The 21,108-nt window shown below is 38.7% G+C and overlaps 2 protein-coding genes across 2 annotated transcripts in view; one reads left to right on the plus strand and one right to left on the minus strand.

The window, feature by feature from the left end:
• Positions 1-5: 5 nt before the first annotated feature.
• Positions 6-4,751, minus strand: opa3 (outer mitochondrial membrane lipid metabolism regulator OPA3). The gene is made up of 2 exons (XM_017699081.2): positions 4,562-4,751; positions 6-2,148 (listed from the first exon to the last, which is right to left on the minus strand). Exons 1-2 carry the CDS (start codon positions 4,701-4,703, stop codon positions 1,817-1,819), a joined length of 474 nt encoding a protein of 157 aa, XP_017554570.1. The 5' UTR covers positions 4,704-4,751; the 3' UTR covers positions 6-1,816.
• A 2,621-nt stretch (positions 4,752-7,372) lies between these two features.
• The window catches only part of ppp1r13l (protein phosphatase 1, regulatory subunit 13 like), a 44,239-nt gene continuing 30,503 nt past the window's right edge, over positions 7,373-21,108 (plus strand). The window contains exon 1 of the mRNA XM_017698862.2: positions 7,373-7,518. The gene's annotated coding sequence lies outside the window, so the exon portion shown is untranslated. The remainder of the gene's footprint in view (positions 7,519-21,108) is intronic.

A 21,108-nucleotide genomic window follows, 5' to 3' on the forward strand; every position in this document is an offset into this window, starting at 1 on the left:
CAATATACGTTTTCACACTTTTAATACGATCAATCAAGATACAAAATCAACCACCATATAGAATATCTTATTTTATTTTACAATAATCAATATACATCTGTATGCACATGCCACTGAAGTCTTTCAAGGCTAACAGGATAAGTGCACAGCTGTGGAATCTGGGAACTGGATTAATGTGCATTTTTGTCACCGTTGTGATCAGGTCAACTACGGATGCCCAACTCCAGTCATAGAAAGTCCCCTTTGCACTGCATGGTTTCCACATAATACAACATACCTTAAGTCAGATAAGAACCTCGATATTCTGCTCATCATAAGCTGACATGGTTGTATGTGTGTTAAATGGAACAGTGTTAAACAGTACAAGGGGACCTCATTAGCCTTGTCAAATGTATTAAAAAAAAAAAAAGGCCAAAAGCAAAGCTTCCCTCAGTGCTGCAGGCATAATGTGCTAACTGGTTTAAATAACTGTAGTCCTGAAATCTGAGAAACTGTGGTCAGATAGTTCACGAACCATTAAAGAACTGAAAAAAAGTCTTTTTGCCCCAAATGTAGTCACCTGACTGAGGCATGTTTGGTGTCTAAAGCTTGCTGCTTTAGTTTTATGCTGCACTTACATGTTGGTAAAAACACTGTGCTGTGCCTCACAGTGGTTTACGACCATTGCGACATGCAGTTGCATAAGTGTTGGCATGGCAACAGTGCTTTAGATGCGCTGACTGTTTATTTAAGGTGGAAAGATGAAGAGGAACCTTCAGTATTTTTCAGGGCCTATGCCTCCCTCCAAAAATCGACATCTGGCTTACATCGCCAACACAGTTCACAGCAGATGTGGGAAAAACTGAAGTCTTTGAAACATTCCCTGACTGCTGTGGTTCACTGCTACAGCAACAGGCAGTGCCAGACATTTTTCATTACTACTGTACTGAAAACAAAACAATTTCAGTCAGGTAAACACAGCACTGCAAAGGCCAAACAACTATGATGATAATTCTAAACAGCCATATGCAACATTTTGAACGCCTTTGGTCAAATGACATGTTTTGTTGTGAAAATAAGTGAAAACTTACTAAATATTAGATCTCTATTACTCTAATATTTAAAAAAAAAAAAAAAAAAAAAAAAAAGTCCATTAACTGTTAGCCACATTTTCCTCACAGATCCAAAAAAGGTCCATTTTGGACACAAAACATGCCTTAGCCAAAGAACTACTTCTAGTAAGGCAGGGGTGTCCAATCTTATCCAAAAAGGGCTGGTGTGGGTACAGGCCGATTAAAAAAGGTTCTCGTATCTCGTATTTAGACAAGTGTGAGCTCCTCCTTTGTGGCAACAAAAACATACAGTCACACCGGCCCTTATGGATAAGACTGGACACCCCTGTGGTACGGGCAACACTGCAACACTGTTGTGTGACCTATTCCCTTTGTACATGACCAGCCTTATATGATTATCTTTACTAAGCCAAAAGCTATTGGTTAATAAACCAAACTATTTTCAATCTGAAGCGTTTTGCTCAGTGAAATGCTTTGTAGAGAGCATGATATGTTTACACAGGTCCTGATTATGCCAAATCCATTATCAGTTGAACTGTGATATTAAAGATCATTTCTTCTCCACACATTCATCAGTCAACAGTCAGCCAAACAGCAAAAGAAAAACCTCAGGACCAAATATAGAGAACTATGTTGATGTGGCAGGACTTCCACAAGACTGTGTGTTCATCTATACATGGCAGTTTCCTCTGTACTGTAACGCACTTCACCTACACATACATACTCAGTCCCTCAGTTCCACTCAAGATCCTGCTTTAGTATTGTTATTTGCTACTGGGAGCAGACGGAAGTGACAGAAGAAGCCGGTTGACCTCTCGGATCTGAGCGTCTAGAGTCTCTGTGGCCAGGGCGAGCTCTCCGAGCTGCGTCTGCAGGCTGTTGATGGATTCCGTCAGCTCCTCTTCTTTCCGTCTGGAGTTCGCAGCCTGCCGGCTGTACTCCAGCACCATGCAGCCACCGCCAATGAGGAAAATGATGGCCTCTCCGAGCAGCTCCGCTCCAAGCTCTGCGGCAGCCTCCTCGTTCAGGGGTTTGATAGTAGAGCCGCGAAAACCCATGATCCTCATCTTCGTTCTCATCTCCACCCAGTGGTACGCTATAGAGAGAGAAAGAGGACACAAGGTTTCAAGCTTCTGAAGGAAACGTTTCACCAAATCAGCATCTGCACAACCTGTATGACTCTGACTCACAATTTCCCTTTACGTATAAAAGACTAGCTGAAGCACCTGCCCAGTGGATCCTATTACATAAACCGATCAGGCATAACATTATGACCTTGTTTCTATGCTTATTGTCCATTTTATCAGCTCCACTTACTGTATAGCTGCACTTTGTAGTTCTACAGTTACAAACTGTAGTCCATCTGTTTCTCTGATACTTTGTTAGCCTCCTTTTACCCTGTTCTTCAGTGGTCAGGACCCCTTTGGACCCTCATAGAGCAGGTACTATTTGCGTGGTGGATCATTCTCAGCACTGCAGTAACACTGACGTGGTGGGGGTGGTGTGTTAGTGTGTGTTGCGCTGGTATGAGTGGATCAGACACAGCAGTTTTTAAACACTGTGCCCACTCACTGTCCACTCTATTAGACACTCCTACCTTGTCAGTCCACCTTGTAGATGTAAAGTCAGAGACGATAGCTCATCTGTGTTGGTCTTCCTCTAGTCCTACATCAGTGGTCACACGACTCTGCCCACAGGATGCTGTTGGGGGCCCTGACCACTGAAGAACAGGGTAAAAGGGGGCTAACAAAGTATCAGAGAAACAGATGGACTACAGTCTGTAACTGTAGAACTACAAAGTGCAGCTGATAAAATGGACAATGAGCATAGAAACAAGGTCATAATGTTATGCCTGATCAGTCACGGGCGCCTAAGCTCCGCCCACCTTCCAGATACATCATCAGAAAGGGTTTTTCTAGTAGGTAAACTAGAAAATCTCACTCTCAGAACTACTGAGGCACCACTGTAGAGGATGAGGAGGCATGTTTACAACACATGTATCTAAGGTTACATCACTCAGTTTGGCCAAAGTGCTCCTTTAATAACAAAACTAAGATAATGTGACGGTACAAGAACCATTAAGTGCTTCAAAATCTTGGAGAATGTAACAAACAGCCGGTATTTTTAAACAGGACTTTCTTTCAAATTTCTAAATAACATTATATTCGGATTTCTGCAGTTATCTGATTATTCAAGCGGTGGTGTAAACAGCACAATCTGGTTTCTTAGATCAGAGGAAGGTCTGGAAATCTGATTAAGAAATCAGATAAAGAGGCTGGATTTTAGCGCAGTAATGAGATTTCTCAGCGCATGTAAACTCTGATTTCTTCTGGATTTCTCAATCTGTGCATGTGGGAAAACAGACGGCGGTACCGGAAATAAGTGAGCAGTGTTGCTGCTCTCTAACTAGAGAAGCCAGGCCATTACAACAAAATCCTGGGAAGGATTTTTTACTTTCCGGACCTGAATTCTTCATTTTCTAGAAGATGTAGGTTCAGATTTTCAGGTAAAGTGGTGAGAAAAAAGCCAGGGCACGAAGTCTTCAGTTTTACGTTTACTTTATGCCTTCTTTGAGTTTATTGGCTGGTTGCAAAGCAGAAATCTGATTACTGTCGGATTCATGAAGACCTCGAGTTTTCACATTACCTGAATACTCAAGCGCATGTAAATGCGCTGATCGGATTACTCACAGAATCTGATTCAGTGCATGTAAACGCACTGAATACAGAACAACGTTCCCACAGTTTGTTGAATTTAACAGCACCAGCCAGATGTAAACTTCAAAGATTACAACACTGCGCAATGTTTATTTTTTATTTTTATGGAAAATGTGGTGCATGTGGTTCTATATAGAGCCCTTTTGAAATTGCTTCTGGATGGCACCAAAAACAGTACTACTGTTACAAGCTTGACATTGTAACTACAGAGGAAGAACCGTTGCTCTTTGGGTGTTCGCAGAGGTGTAAAATTCAGGTCCGGAAAGTAAAAATCCTTCCCGGGATTTTGTTCCAACTGCCTGGACAGCTCCGCCGGCGGCTTGAACCTACTAGAGAAGCCAGGCCGTTGGAACAAAATCCTGGGAAGGATTTTTACTTTCCGGACCTGAATTTTACACCGCTGGGTGTTCGTGGCTCTAAACAGAACCATTGCCTTTACTAAAGAACCCTTGAAGAACCATCTGTTGTAGGAGCGCACACATTACATTATGTAGGCTCAGAAAAGAGAAAAGTGCAATGTCAGAATTTGGTAAAAGGCACTTTCAAACCCTCAATGACAGAGACTGACCAAGCGCCCATTGGCCGATTTTGGGCCCGAAAGTCACGCCTTCTGTTTCTGTATTGGGCTTCAAGCGCATCCATCACTGTAAAGGCTGCATGCTGTAATATCAGCACTGCTGATTGGTCACAGGCGGCGCTGCTCTGAAAGTCCATTGGCTGTGCATGTGCTTGTTGTCCCCTCAGCTGTCTATCGCACTCATCTCTGATCTGAATTGACCTCAGTCTGCTCACCCTGAGCTGGAGGAAGGCAGATGTAGTTCTTGAAGAATTCGCTCCTCCTCGCTCCTGCTTTAATCCTGTTCGCCACCGGTTTGCTGAGCTGCCTGACGCCCAGATAGAGCAGCTTGGCGATGGGGAAAGCACCCACGACCATCTTGACGGAAGCACCTTCAGTGACGGAGGCGGGACCCAAAACATGAGGTCCTATCGCAGCCAGCTTGCGCAGGGCTCCGCCCCCTTCCGCTACTCACTCCATTGGATCAAAAATACACTTACCATGCGGTTTCCAGGCGTTAGAGGGCGTCCGAGACAGAGAGTCAACGTAATGGGACCGAAAGGAGCTCAGTCAAAAATCAGCAGCTGATAGTCGAAAACGCTATTAATTCTATCATGGAAACTGCAAGGATGTGTTATATCAGAAGTCTAATGTATTTTTATTTAATGCAGCAATATTTTTGTTTGTAGTCAGTAGCTGCAGTGCGATCATGTTACCCAGGACTAAAACATCACCATAGAAAAGCTTAAATATTTTAGTATGTTTAATTTATATTTTCATCTAATCCATGCGTGTTTTCCAAAAGTAAAATGGCATCGTTGCGTCATTCAGCATATACATTTTCATTCACAATTGTAGCCGTTCAGCTCCATTCGCCTTCACTCGCTTTGATGCAGTCCCTTTCGTGCGCCCTCTAACAGGAATTCCAGACCGGAAGGACTCAGAGTGGCAGATCTCCGTGTATAATATCTGTGGTCGAGAAATTGGAGCTGGTGCGTGTCCGGGATGCGTTCGAGAAGCGCAGCATGAACGGATTCAGATTCGTACATCACCAAATCAATTCTGCAATTCTGTCACGCAGACTTTAGAACTTTCAGTGTGAAATCTGTCTGTCTGTCTGTCTGTCTGTCTGTCTGTATGTCTATCTAACTATCTATCTATCTATCTATCTATCTGTCTGTCTGTCTGTCTGTCTGTCTGTCTGTCTGTCTGTCTGTCTGTCTATCTTTCTGTCTGTCTGTCTGTCTGTTTGTCTATCTATCTATCTATCTATCTATCTATCTATCTATCTATCTATCTATCTATCTATCTATCTATCAATCTCTGTCTATCTATCTATCTATCTATCTATCTATCTATCTATCTATCTATCTATCTATCTATCTATCTATCTCTGTCTGTCTATCTATCTATCGATCTATCTATCTATCTATCTATCTATCTATCTATCTATCTCTGTCTGTCTGTCTGTCTGTCTATCTATCTATCTATCTATCTATCTATCTATCTATCTATCTATCTATCTGTCTGTCTATCTGTTTGTCTATCTATCTATCTATCTATCTATCTATCTGTCTGTCTGTCTATCTATCTATCTATCTATCTATCTATCTATCTATCTATCTATCTATCTATCTATCTATCTGTCTGTCTGTCTGTCTATCTATCTATCTATCTATCTATCTATCTATCTATCTATCTATCTATCTGCCTGTCTGTCTGTCTGTCTGTCTATCTATCTATCTATCTATCTATCTATCTATCTATCTATCTATCTATCTATCTATCTATCTATCTATCTTTCTGCCTGTCTGTCTATCTATCTATCTATCTATCTATCTATCTATCTATCTATCTATCTATCTATCTATCTGTCTGTCTGTCTGTCTGTCTGTCTGTCTGTCTATCTATCTTTCTGCCTGTCTGTCTATCTATCTATCTATCTATCTATCTATCTATCTATCTATCTATCTATCTATCTATCTATCTATCTTTCTGCCTGTCTGTCTGTCTGTCTGTCTATCTATCTATCTATCTATCTATCTATCTATCTATCTATCTATCTATCTATCTATCTATCTATCTTTCTGCCTGTCTGTCTGTCTGTCTGTCTATCTATCTATCTATCTATCTATCTATCTATCTATCTATCTATCTATCTGTCTGTCTGTCTGTCTGTCTGTCTGTCTGTCTGTCTGTCTATCTATCTATCTTTCTGCCTGTCTGTCTGTCTATCTATCTATCTATCTATCTATCTATCTATCTATCTATCTATCTATCTATCTTTCTGTCTGTCTGTCTATCTATCTGTCTGTCTATCTATCTATCTGTTTGTCTATCATTCTATCTGTCTATCTATCTATCTATCTATCTGTCTGTCTGTCTATCTATCTGTCTATCTATATGTTTGTCTATCTATCTATCTATCTATCTATCTATCTATCTATCTATCTATCTATCTGTCTGTCTGTCTGTCTGTCTATCTATCTATCTATCTATCTATCTATCTATCTATCTATCTATCTATCTGTCTGTCTGTCTGTCTGTCTATCTATCTGTTTGTCTATCGTTCTATCTGTCTATCTGTCTATCTATCTATCTATCTATCTATCTATCTGTCTGTCTGTCTGTCTGTCTGTCTGTCTGTCTGTCTGTCTATCTATCTGTCTATCTAGCTGTTTGTCTGTCTGTCTGTCTGTCTGTCTGTCTGTCTGTCTGTCTATCTATCTATCTATCTATCTATCTATCTATCTATCTATCTAAACTGATAAAAGTCTCTGGTTAATATTATAATATAATATAATATAATATAATATAATATAATATAATATAATATAATATAATATATCACACACACACACACACACACACACACACACACACACACACAGCAATGTAACCCCACAATCCGGACTCTTATTCTAGCACAGCCTACCTGTACCAGCTGTGGCGCTGCAGCTCCACACCTGGCTCGAGTTTCAGCGTTTCAGTCTGGGGCAGCAGCAGTGGGCTGGGCTGAGAGTGAGCGACACCTCCGAACTCCAGAGTGAACTCACTCCAGTGTCCAGCAGCGATTTGCTTGTTCCGTCTTTCTCCATAAGCCATGTAGCGCAACATCACAGCTGCGGGAAGTTGGTTCCAGCTGGAAACGAGGCTAACAGGCTGCGGCGAATCCCATGTGAGGGGCTGCTGGGTAAGAGAGTCCGGTCCTCACTTCTGCACCGCGGCGCGTCTGTTCGCACTTTCACGCTCCGCTGAGGCTTAGAGGTCTAAAACCTTCAACCTAAGCCTGTCTAAAACGATAAAACCAGCCTCGAAAGTGTTTTAGTGCAGTGTCCACGAATTTCTTTGCCTCTCTACGCAGCTCCAGTTGGCTGCTTGTTCGAATTGTCCGTTCCACCTTAAACGGTGCAGCAGTTCGAATGGAACTGCTGCACCATTTAAGGTGGAACGGACAATTCGAACAAGCAGCCAATATACGCTGCGCTTTCTTTCTTTTGTATGATAGGTGAGCTAGGAGGAGTCTCTACAGGCACTTTTTGGAAGCTAATTGGAATCAGATGTTTGCAGGCAGCCAAAAACAGACTGCATGTACTCAGACTGGCCTGCTCTGCTCTCCTCCACTCACACAAGGAGCTCTGTACATGCTCAGGGTTTGGCCTTGCTGGAGAGTCAACAAGGCTGGGGTTAGTTCAGAACCTAAGCATGTTCTGTGGACATCTTTGTGACTGTAATGTTCTTGTGGACTAATCTTATACACTTTGACCATTATCAGTACACACCTCTTAAAACTATTCTGTCACTTGTCACTTCAGTTTTGGGGATTTCTTTGGTCTGAGATGTAAATAGAGTAGTTTAGAAAGGTCTGACCTGGAGTGGTTCACTAGAGAAACTCCCAGAGCCAGATTTCTTGATGGTGATGGTGACGGTAACTAGGGGGTCGTGATGTGTACAACACAAATATAGCGATTTTATTACTGTTCAGTTTATATATCGCTGTTGATGGAAGAAACTGCATCTCTACAGTAGTAACTTTACAGGAGAAGGAAAAACGTACTTTACTTTTATTGTAAGTCAATGGAGTTTTTCCAAGTCATTTTGGGCCGTTTCTTTTGGTCCAATCTTCATGAAATTTACGCTTGATATAAAGGGGGCATTCGTGGGCTGGAGGTTAGGGAACTGGGAACCTGTAATCGGAATAGTGCCGACAGTCCATGACTGAGGTGTCCTTGAGCAAGACACCTAACCCCCAATTGCTCCCCGGGCACCGTGGATAGGGCTACCCACCGCTTTGGGCAAGTGTGCTCACTACCCCCTAGTGTGTGTGTATTCACTAGTGTGTATGTGGTGTTTCACTTCACGGATGGGTTAAATGTGGAGGTGGAATTTCCCCGTTTGTGGGATTAAAAAAGTATCACTTACCTTAAAGGAGAGTGGGCATTTTCACATCATGTCAAAAACTGAAAAATGACAAAAATATAGGAACCACTTATGAGTTTATTTGTGTTGTTGCATCCTCAGAAATGGTAGTAAGCTGTCAAAATGTTCTGCTCTTGTCAAAGGGGTGGGACCCCAAGGATACATCTCAGCACCTTTAGTCAGGGAACATAGCTGAACCATAATGCATTAAATTGATATTTTAAGTTGTGTTGACAACTTAACTGACTGTGACTCAACATTTGCCCCTGTTTTAACACCCCCAACACAGTCAGGGGGCTGACTGTGTTGGGTGTGTTAAAACAGGGGCAAATGTGAAGTTAACCTTGGGGACTGTTTTGCCTTACAGTGCCCAGCATGTACCACTATGCCTAACTACACTAAAGTAAAAGCATTTAAGGCCAGAATTTTGCTGAAAAGCTGTCATAAAACAGCATCTCAGGCATCAGACAGCATATTCATACCAATTTCATGTAATATCTGTGAGCGAGTCTTTAGAGGCATTTTACCAATTCTGACTCGAGTTGCTCTAGTGCGACACATTTCACGTCAAACCCCTCTGAATGGCTTTTTTTGTACGTCTGAAAGGGTGAATTATGCAGAAAAATCCCTTTAAGCGTCTGGAACTAGTCCTGCCCACTTCTGGTTGTTTAGCTGCATAGCTGATGTCAATCTTTTAAAAAGATCAGGCACCAGATTTCTTGTCCCACTAAGTTCCATCTATTGTGTTAGAGGCTGAGCTGGTGAAAGTGGGAAGTTTCAGGCTGAAGGTTATGGCCCGATTTTCACGTTAAAGAAATTATAGGAACAGACAGGGGGGAAAGTTGGCCTGACAGCCAGGAATCATTTTCATTATAAAGATCTTACACCCATGTGCCCTTCATTGATTGACGTTTCAGCAGTATTGCTGCACTGCACGAGACAAGGGTGATGCAAATTTCAGGAGATTTTTTGTTTATACCTGGAGGACCGAGTATCACCGCCATGCGATTTGCATGTTGAAACCGCGAGACAGAGAACAAAGAGGCCGAGAAAGCTAGGGGTGTGCGCAGGTAATCGAATACTCTGTGAAACGTTCCAGGATTTCATTCAAAAACTGAAATCACGGCCTGTCTGTTCATTATATTGTATCCCTGGGAGGAAGGTATGACGGTGAAAAAGAACAACATGTGCCCTGGAATAAGGTCATGGATTTACATTCAACATTTCAGTTCATTTTTTCTCTGTTTGCTTTTGTCAAACACAAAGAAATGCACCACCGACTGGAGGACAGTTTAATTACAGTGGAAAATAAATAAAAAAAAAAGACTTTTATAAATTAACGGATGGCTGAATATCCTTTCACTGACTGCTAAAAAGAGATGGCATGATACCGATATTGAACATCTGAGCATCAGCTGATCCTAAGCTTTAAATAAGCTTTTTAACACTGTGCTTAAGACGGTTACTTCTGTATGGGGGAAGGGTTGAATATATAATTAAAGAGAGGTTATTTGAATATATGGATATTCCAACTCTAAGCATTTATTTACCTATATGCATATTCAAATAAAGAATTAAATAAGCAATGGGATAACATGGCAAATCCCATAGAGGTGCTAGCGGAAATTACCATTATAATAATATTGGAAATCAGATATAGAAAGAGTTCCTTTTCAGGATAAAATTGCAAGAAAATCATGATACCAAGAGTTTTTTTATGGCACCTTTTGTGTCTGAGTGTCGAATGTGTTGTGATCCATGTTGTGTATCTTATTTATTTATTGGGTGCATGTTAGGTCATGTAAAGTGTGGCCCTGTAAAACAGTAAAGAAGAATATACTACGTTAAAATAGTAAAGAGAAATGAAAGAACATGCTTCTTCCTTTATTAACAAGGCAGAAATGACAAAGTGTAAGAAGAACAGATACAAAAAAGGATTTAAAAGTGTTTAAAAGTATTTTCAGGTGGACTAAAAGGTAAAAAATGTACTTTAAGGATCACAATATTATATTTTTGCCATATCACCCACCCCTATAGCATAGGCAAACTCAAAATATCATTATAGCACTCATTGTGGCTTTTATACTGTGTTTAAATAGCAAAGTCACTGGACAGTGTCCAGCACCTCTTAACACCACAAGCTGTGAGATCCAGCTGAGCCGCATTGCTGCATCTGCTTTCACACTTGCTCAGACATGCTTCAGCTATAATTCCCCATAACTTTTGTTAGCACACACTCTCACACACCCCCCAGGCCAGGCGGAGTGTATTTAAACTGCTTTTCAGCAAAGTGACGCAAAAAAAAAAAGAAGCGCGCTGTCCAGTTTGGAATTTTGAGTTTCGAGACTGAATGTATTTATCTTATAACATAGCGGATTGTAAAGTACCATTAAAAGACGATGAGTAAGTAGACGACATTTATTGATTATGTCCCTTTAGCGACTGTATTTGAATAGCAGTGAACAATTTTTTATTACAGATCGATTAATTAATTAATCAATGTCCTCTGTAATGATCTGCCCAGTACTTCATCACACTGACCGGGCACTTCATTAATTACACCTCACATTATAGATAGATAGATAGATAGATAGATAGATAGATAGATAGATAGATAGATAGATAGATAGATAGATAGATAGATAGATAGATAGATAGATAGATAGATAGATAGATAGATAGATAGATAGATAGAAATTTCAGATTCAAGATTCAAGAGTTTAGTGTCATATGCACAGCAGAGCAGGCAGTTACACTGTACAATGAAATACTTACTTTGCTGTTCCTCCATTCACAAATATAATCTTAATTTTTTTTTTTTTTAAATAAAAAAAAAAAGAATAACACCAAAAACAAGTACAGTTTTATGTGATATATATATGACATATAAATGCATGTAAAGTCAAATACAATGGTTTTGTTACTGCTGGTTTGTTGAGCTCCACACAAATTTGCCCATATTGTGTATGTTGTTAAGACATTGATCTTTTCTGTGGATCATCATGGGTGAACAACTATGTATGACTGCGGTATCTGCAGTTGCGTGCAAAAATTTGGGCAACCCTGGCCAAATGTTGTGTTTTGACATGCTCTGTTAACACCGAGAACACACTTCTGCACATTTTAATACACAATTACTGTTTATTTGCTTAATTTTACATATTAAAAAGGGAAAATGACATAAATGATCACCTGTACAGAAGTTATAGCACATTTTATGTTTTACATTTCTTCCAAAATGTAACATTCAGCACAGCAAGGAAATAGAAATTGTGCACTAAAACTTACTTTAATATTTAATATTTTATTGTGTTCTCTGTAGAGGATGTGTTCATTTATTCTCAGTTAGATTAAATTAGATTGAATAAATGAGCAAAACCTGTACTTTGACCAGGGATATTCAAGCTTTTGCAGATTTGCTTCAGTACAGTCATGCAGACGTGCAGTCTAGCAATACTGCACTCAAGCTATGATGACTGAATGCTTATCTACAGCCTGGATTTAACCATGAGATTACCTGGAATAGCCTTTCCACTTCATAGATAGCAAATTCTTTCTCAGCTAAAGCTTTCATATTCTGTTCTTACCTGGGGGGTCAGTGAGGGGGTTGGATGCTGCTCTGATGCAGATGTTAAACCTGACTGGGATCATTTATAGATCAGATCAGTTCACATAAGCTGTGGCAAATGGCAACTTGAGAGGGTCCCAGAATTCATTAGTTTTTAAAGGTCTTGTGCAGTGATAGTGTTGTGTTATACATCAAGTTGTATAATAGATCAGTTATAAAAACAAGGTGACTGAGAAAAACATGGTGTGATATTCATCCATAAAATGGGTTCCAGACTCTGGAGCTCTGCCAGTCATATAATATTCATACTGCTGCTCACAGTGACCCATAACATCAAGAAAAAAATACATAAACAAAATTTGAGCAAAAGTACTTCTCAATGCAACAATAGTTCATGTACTCCTGAACTCATGAACTCCTGAGTGTCTCTGAAGAACCACTACTCATTTCACATATAAGTAACTGTTTTCTTTTCTTTTTTTAAATCATTCTTTCATAAAAAAAGCAGATATGTACAGATATAACAATCTTACCACTGAATGCATCATTCATTCTGTCTTCGTGCAGGTCTCACACACAGACTGTGACTCTCAGGCACACTCTTATTACTGAGATAAGACCAGACACAGCAACCGGTTTATTAATAACAGGAATTAAACACATGGCAGACAGTGCTTGTTTATACTGACTTTATCCTGTGATTTCCTGACTGTTGGAGACTGTTGTTTGAGTTTGGTTGGTGTGTTTGGTTGTTCATGCACATGTTTTATACAATAACCAGATGAACCCGTTTGATTTATGTGTACAAGTTTTTATTGGTTTGGTTAATGTATGTTTGTCTGTATCTGTTTTGTGCATACACGTCTGGTTAATGTAGCTGAGTCTGGTTCATACGCATGTGTCTGGTTCGTGTACACTTGTCTGATTTGTTCAAATGAGCGTGGTTTATGTGTGCAAGTCTGATTCATGCACACGAGTCTGGTGTATGCACATGAGTCTGGTTCGTATGTATGTGTCTGATTCATGCACATGAATCTGGTTTGTATGTATGTGTCTGATTCATGCACATGAGTCTGGTTTGTATGTATGTGTTTGATTCATGCATACATGTCTGATTCATGCACATGAGCCTGGTTCATATGTATGTGTCTGGTTCATATGTGTGAGTCTGATTCATGCACATGAGTCTGATTCATGCACATGAGTCTGGTTCATCTGTACGTGTGTGATTCATGCGTACGTGTGTGATTCATGCACATGTGTCTGGTTCATGCATATGAGTCTGGCTCATGTGTGAGCACCTGGCTTTATCACAAGTGTCTGGTTCATGTGTATGATTCTCATTCATATGTGCATGTCTGCATCATTCATATGAGTCTGACTTGTGCATAAGCTTGTGGTTTGTGCATACGAATCTAGTTAATGCATGAGTGTCCAGGTCATGTGTTTGAGTCTCATTTGTACTTAAAGTGTCTGGTAATGCATAACGTGTCTGGTTCTCTGATACAAGTCTTGTTCATGCATAGGAATCTCATTCATGCTTACAAGTCTGGCTTGTGTGCGTGCGTCTGGCTCACATGAATGTGAATCCACTTTCTGCGTACATGTTTGTTTTCACATGTACAAGTTCAGTTTGATGACAGATTTGTTTCATTTGTACAAGTTTGGTTTGTGTGTGCGGGTTTTCATGCATTCATATTGTTCATGTGTATGAGTTTGTTCAGTGTAAGTTTGGCTTGTGTGAGTTTTATTTGTGTGCAAGACTGATTTGGTTTTTCTATGGAACTGTGAAAGTTTGGTTCATGTGTGCTTTTGTACATCACCGCTATTGGAACAAAACATTCTAGCTCAGTTTTTTTCGGCTTTGACGTAATTTGAAAATGCCTGTTGCCCTTTACATTGTGTGTAAATTTCATGGTGAATAGGACAAAAGAAATTAGTCATAATTACTTGCGGGAAATGTCTGGTTCCATTGACTTACATTGAAAGGAATTCGTTTTTTCCTTCTCCTGTAAAATGACCATTTTGGAGATACAAGGTTTTGTTCTGACAGCAGTGAATGTTTAATGTTATATGTATGTATGCATTGGGCTCATGCATGAGTTTGGTGTATTTGTATGTGTTTGGCCTGTGTGTTTGCTCGCTGTTATTCGCAGTGTTCTGGGTTTATGATCGGTGTCCTAAGTAGCTGCTGAGGAATGTCTGGCACTCGGCATTGTGAAGGCCTGAGAGATTCCTGAATCACATGCTACCCCTTAGAACACTGAGCAAACTTGGAGTGATGCCAGAGTATCATCTCTGTTCCACTTACATGGGTGGAACACCACCACCAGCACAAACGCCAGCAGTTAAGATAACTGAAAACTAAACACTGCATGTGTCTTCGTAACATTTTATTCGTTTACTGCTCTAACCTAATCCTAACTGACCATGTCAAATTATTGGCCTTTTGTCTTGACACTTCTAACAAATCTAGACACAAGACACTTCTGACAGTCTAACAAGATTACTATGCTGTTATAATTTTATTAACATGGAGTGATTGTGTATTTTGGATCAGTATTTGAGGTTCTGGCTGGTAATGAGCCTAATTTGGCACTTCCTATTGGCACCAACCATGACACAATAACAATTAGTGTTTGACAGTGTGGGTTATTGTGGGTTATTATTATTGTGTGCCTGTGTGCTGACACATGTTGTATTTGTCTATATCAATGTCTTCAGTCTGATTAAGTAATAATACAGGGAAAGAAAGATATGTTATAAACAATTGGTGGGAAAAAAGCCTTGAAATATATTACTCTTCAGTTTACAAATACGAACCATCATGATACACAAATTAGTTTAGTGAAAAATTTCCATAGTTTAAAATTTACAAAGAAAAAGTTACAGTTTTCCCTTTTACCCCAACTCTTTCCTAGGTTCCAAAGTTGTTTTTGGGACAAAGTGTGCTTTTATAGTTTTGTACTGTAGCTAGGAGGCTAACGAGTAATGGAAGCTTATACCTCACCAATTAACATGGGCTGACCTTGCCAATTGTCTGGCGCCAGCATCTCACATTTTGGCTGAATACAGAGTTACCCAAGATGCCACTTGCCTATTTCTTTTTTTTTTTTGCTATTTTTTCTTTTCAACTAATCAGCAAATCAGTTAAGCTCTCACACACACCCCTTTGTGTGCCATGCAATAGTTGATGCCATACCCTTCTTAGGAATTCTCTAGGGCAAAAAAATAGGAATTTTGAAATTGTGCGCTTTCCAAATCTGTTATTCCCCCCACATACACTTTTCCACGGAATGTCACTGGATCCTGTGAATTACGTGGCTGTTAAGGAGCCAAAATATGAACATTAATACATTCATGCTAATAGCAAGTCTCCACACCTGCACTGTCAGAAAGGTTCTGTGCAGGTACATTTTACATTCATCACGGTACAAACAATGTAAATGTTTCTTCAAAGGTATAACAGTGGTTTTAATGTCCAATTTTAAACCTTAAATAAGTTTTTCCAGGTAAATAGTAAAAAAAAAGCAAAAAGCCTGGAGACGAGACAGGGTGTGTGTAGTAAACACAACAAAAAACCATATAATTTCAGTGGATTATGGTTCAGTTATGTTCCCTGACTAAAGGTACTGAGATGTACCCTTCAGGGGTCCACCCCAGTGACAAGAGGGGTACTGCCCCAGTGACCGTTTCAACGCTTTTTTTCCTGATCATGTGCATATTGGAATGATGTCACATGAAAGTAAATCTGCCATTAAACTTCAGCACTACTGTATAACAACACCAGCTACTGCTAAGCTACTCTACTATTGTCTAAGCAGCTGAATTACAGCGCTGAGCACAGCTCACAGGTTTTTTTTGTGCTAGTAAAAATACATATTTAGACTCCTTAACATCCTCCTAATTTAAATGCTGCAACATTCATGTAGGGTAAAGCGTAAATGGTTTGAAATGGTTTTGTTTAGCAAAAAGGATGTGATGGCATCAGTTTTTTGAAAATCCCATTCATTTTTACCATTCGTTTTTGAGTTTTTAATATGAGAATATGATGAATTGCCAGTGGTGATTTTGACAGTAATAACTGGATAACGATGATGACTACAAAAATAAAAACTAATCAGAAAGTCTAAATAATTTGTGTGGTCGGAGTTTGATTGTGAGAAGGATGTGCTGTTCTGTCACTGACAGGCTGACACTGCAAGTTCATTATTTACATTATAATTTGGGTCATTCTACAGAAACGTCCACTTTTTTTAATCTGTCCATAGAAGTCACTGGTGTTACTGATCACCATTGGTGTTACACATGAGAAAGGTACATTTTTAATGAAAACTGCATTTTACAAAACGGCTGCTACAGAGCATCAAACCACGTTGTCCATCGTGGAATATCCACTAAAATGTGTAATTTAATGCATTTGTATTCTATTTTTTCACAATTACCTGTGGATAAAGTAGGTCACACCAGTGATGTCAACTAAGAGCTTCATATGAAATCATGAGCTAAATGAGACTCCTTCATAGATTTTATTCAGAAAATAAAAGGTAAAAGGTAGTCAAGAAATGTCATCAGTGTGATTTAAAAAAAAAAAACATTTTTAACTTTAAAATAAGTTCTTTTGTTACGCAGTAACAGCAGTGACATGACTGCTGGGGACAATAACTTTCATTATATATAATATTTATTTGCCATTTGTTTTCTTTATGTAATTGAAATAATGTATTTCATTGTCATCTATAGATTATTGCAGTTAATATAGCAGAAAAGTTTTTTTTTACCTCAAAATATGGCACTCAGCCTTCACACATGACTCTGAGGACAAGCAAATCTGTGGTGCTTGGAATTCAGTATGACTGATTTAGATACCAATATTGCTAAATTGAGGCTCAAGAAGGTATAACTGTTAAAGTAACTTCATATTTAGATTTAAAAAATATAAACAAATTGTAACCCTAAAATTTAAACTAAAATCTTTTTAAGTGTATGATACTACACTTAAAAAATGTACGTTTCCATAGAACCACACATTTATTATAATAACTTGTTTGCAAAACACAATATTCAAAGAGGACAAAAAGAGTGGGACAAAACATTTGATTTCAGTTCATTTTGAATCATGTCTGTTAAGCCATTCATCAAGAAACTTGGACACAATGAAAAAAGCAGCTGGTCTTTTGAAATTATGTTAAAAAAAGGAAATTGACAAAAATGAAGATTCAAGGTTTTGTCCTGAGATCGATGATATATCGATAGCGCTGAGAAGTCCGTTATTAATGTCAGAGAGTAGATAAATTGGCAGAAATGGCCTCTTAGGAGTAGTTATGAAGCTTAAGGGTGGTCAAAAATCTGTTTGTGCACGTGTGAATCTAACTGACAGTTAATTATAGAAGCATAAATGTTTGAGCAGGCGTAACCACCAGAAGTTTTTCGGGTTATACTCACTCTAGGAGCGGCCTGGTGGGAAGCCTTAGATACTTAGTGAGTAACTAGAAAACAGTGATGTCGAGAGTGGAAGTCCTGGAAGATTTTCACTTTATCAACATCAACACTGAACACTTGCCACACCTGTCATGTTTGCCTCTGTGGTTGAAAGTTCACAAGTTTTTACACTTTTTAAAGCCCTCAAGGTGATAAATGTCGAAAGCTCAGCCTGTTTTGAGGTGGGCTCTACCAGCAAGTCCTGCTGAATCATAGTGAAACTGTCGTAACTGTTACAAAAATCTTGGCTGATGTTCAATCCCTGGATATTTATTTCCATCCCTCCTGCTTTTATCCTGCCACTGAACCCCCACCCTCTTCCTTTTCTCTTTCACCTAGTGATGAATAAGTGCTCTGTCCTGGTGTGGCTCTTTACAGATTCCAAACCTCTTATGCTACGTCTGAACTCGGGTCACCCGCTGTTTGTGTCTTTTGTCTCAGGCCTTTTTCACATACACTTCCCAGAGTTTGCGGTCACGCGTCTGAAATCTATTTTTCTTTAATGATTATCTGGGCTAGAAGTGGAAAATATGACAATATTGGTATCACAATAAGTTACATCATGATAAGCTTTTCTGAACATGTCAGGAAACACTGCAGAACATTGAATATCCATGTGTTTCATTAAAAGCCTTTGGAGAAGTAGATTTTAAGTTAAGTAACATTTTTGTGCATTGTATCTATGTCATATGACTCCAGATAAACAAACAGAGCCAGTTGCAAACACTGGTTAACACAGGAATAACATCTTTTAATTTCGTCTGAAAAAATCGTACCATGAATGGACTTTAACTGTCCGGCCCACCCTTAAATGGTATCAGCTGATCATACTGAAAGGCGTTTGGCAGTCAGTATCGGCCTCTAAAACACTGATTGGTCCATCTGTACCTCCTTGTAGAAGAGAGAAAAATGGCAGCAGTATGTCAGATTTTTTTAACTTGAAATAATAACTTATTTTCTCAAATTGTAGCCTTTGTATCTCAAAATAATGATTATTCTCAAAAGTTTGACATCAGTGATTATCAAAAGTGAGTTGTTAAAGAACAGTTGGATGTGAATGTGAAAATTGCTTAAAAAATCAATAGAATTATTAATGTATAAACATCTATACTTTAAATTACTTAATATTTAACCCCTTCATTTCCAGAATATATTAGACCCTAAGCATCCTAATTAAGTAACTATATGTAGGGCTGCAACCATCAAATATTTTCATTTTCAAATATTATTTGCATGTTATCTCAATTATTTGAATATTCTATAAGATTAAGAAAAGCTCCAGGCACATTTTACTTAGACAGTGAATGAATTTCAGTCTCAAATTTAAAAATTTGGTTTAATTTGAACTTAAAATGTGAGTAATTTTTCTTTTAATAACAATCACAATAAATATTGTTGTTGTTATTATTATTATTATTATTATTATTATTACTGCAAATATTATAATTGTTAAGTTCATTTAACAATTACAAAATTAATCACAAAAATGTCACTTTTTTATTATCACATTTAATGAATATCGTCAAATATTTGCCACAGGCCTAATTACCAGGCAGACAATGCACACCAAATTTTTCTTAAGTTGTAGGAGTGAGGAATAGAAGTCTGGACCTGCTGGTTGATCCTGGGCATGAATGAGTGAACTGAAAATAGACGTTTTGTAACTGTCACTGAAATGGTCACGCCAGATGGAGAGCATTTCACCCTGAAGGTTAGATCAGTTAAAAGTGGGAAGACTAGTTTTGGGTGATTTCCTTGCTCAAACGTGTCCAAATAATACCTTGTGTTTGAGACTATTATTAAGACACAGGCTGGCTATTTTGAGAAATCCAACAGTTGGAGACCAATTTCACGTCTACTGGACATTGCTTTAGTGTTTTTTAGTTTCGTCTAGTATTTGAGACACCATAACAAGCCCTCATCTGCCTTAAAGGGCCCATAAATAAAGGAGTTTTGTTTTTTCTTTTTTTCTTTTTCTTTTTGAATGTGGCACAATAAAGAACAGCCAGTCAAAGCAGAAATCATTTACATGCACAAGGCTTAAAGGTACAGAAACAATAATAGCCTGTTTTCTAGGAAAAAGAGAAATTTGGAAATGGTCATGTAGAAATGAATCATGTTTTTTTTTTTTTAAATACAAAAATCCACATAAATGATAAATAAATGAAAATATATTCAAAATACAATAAAAGCTAGGAATATGGACCTTTATGTAGATGGCCTAAACATACATGGAACACAAACTAATCTTGGCCAAATGAATCCCGGTATCTGCCAAAGACACACACATCCAGGACCTCAGGCCTCAGTACCAGGAACAGTGATGTGACCACTCGAGTTAAGTGGAACTTTGCTTTGCTGAAAATAACCCAGTGAACTGCTTTGATCTGGGATGTGTGTTTCGCCAGCCACATCCCAAAATGGATCACTTTATACCAAGCATGTCAAACTGGGGACCTTCCGGGCCAAAGTGCTGTGGCGATCAGCGTTTACCCTCATCTAACCTTTGAATTCAGTTCATGAAGGCCTTGCTATTTAGCTGATGAGCTGAATCAGGCGTGTTTAATGAGGCAGTGTGTTGAAGTCTGCAGTGTGTTGGTCTGGAGCCTGACACACGTGGTTTGTACAGACATATGCAAAAGTTTGACCCCCAGTCAAGTTAGATGTTTGTTGATTTTGTAAAAATGAGTGAAAATAAGTTAACACATTAAATAAGTTACCTTAAATATTTTTTTCTGCTCATTTTACTGCAAGAATTATGTTTATTTTTTGAGCTTGGCATATAAAAAAGTCAAACATGAAAGATAAAATGTGCCAACATTCTATGTTTTATCTTTTGTCTAATTTGTTAAATTTAGCTAATAAAGTGTGATGTAGAAGCTGTTTTAACATTAATTTTCACAAACAAATCATGTAGTATGAGCAGGGGCGCCCAAACTTTGGCACACCAATGTATATTATGAAGCACAAACACATTGCATATGAACACATCAGACTCTAAATTGACTTAATATAACTGGGTCTCAGCAGGAATTCATGAACAAAACATTTCACCTCATGTCTGTTTACTTATTGTGTAACTGGAATGTGGGGACCAAGGCCAATTTGTCTAACTCTTACCGCGTTACTGATGCCAAACATATCACCTACAAGTGATATACTGGCATACAATCACAGTTTTAGTTATTTATTTTTATTTACATTTCTTTGCAAAACATGTTTTGTGCTCGATTTTGCTTCTTTAGTTTCACTGGAGCAACTGGAGGGGAACTGTGGGTAAATGTGATATTTATTTTTTTTTCTCACAAGACTATT

This window comes from Pygocentrus nattereri, chromosome 7 (genome assembly GCF_015220715.1).
Source record: "Pygocentrus nattereri isolate fPygNat1 chromosome 7, fPygNat1.pri, whole genome shotgun sequence".
In the NCBI taxonomy this organism is placed as follows: Eukaryota; Metazoa; Chordata; class Actinopteri; order Characiformes; family Serrasalmidae; genus Pygocentrus; species Pygocentrus nattereri.

Coding starts and splice junctions, on each gene's coding strand:
- opa3 (XM_017699081.2), bottom strand. CDS start 4,703: ATGGTCGTGGGTGCTTTCCCCATCGCCAAGCTGCTCTATCTGGGCGTC. Junction 2,149..4,561: donor CTGCCTTCCTCCAGCTCAGG/GTGAGCAGACTG, acceptor CTCTCTCTATAG/CGTACCACTGGGTGGAGATG.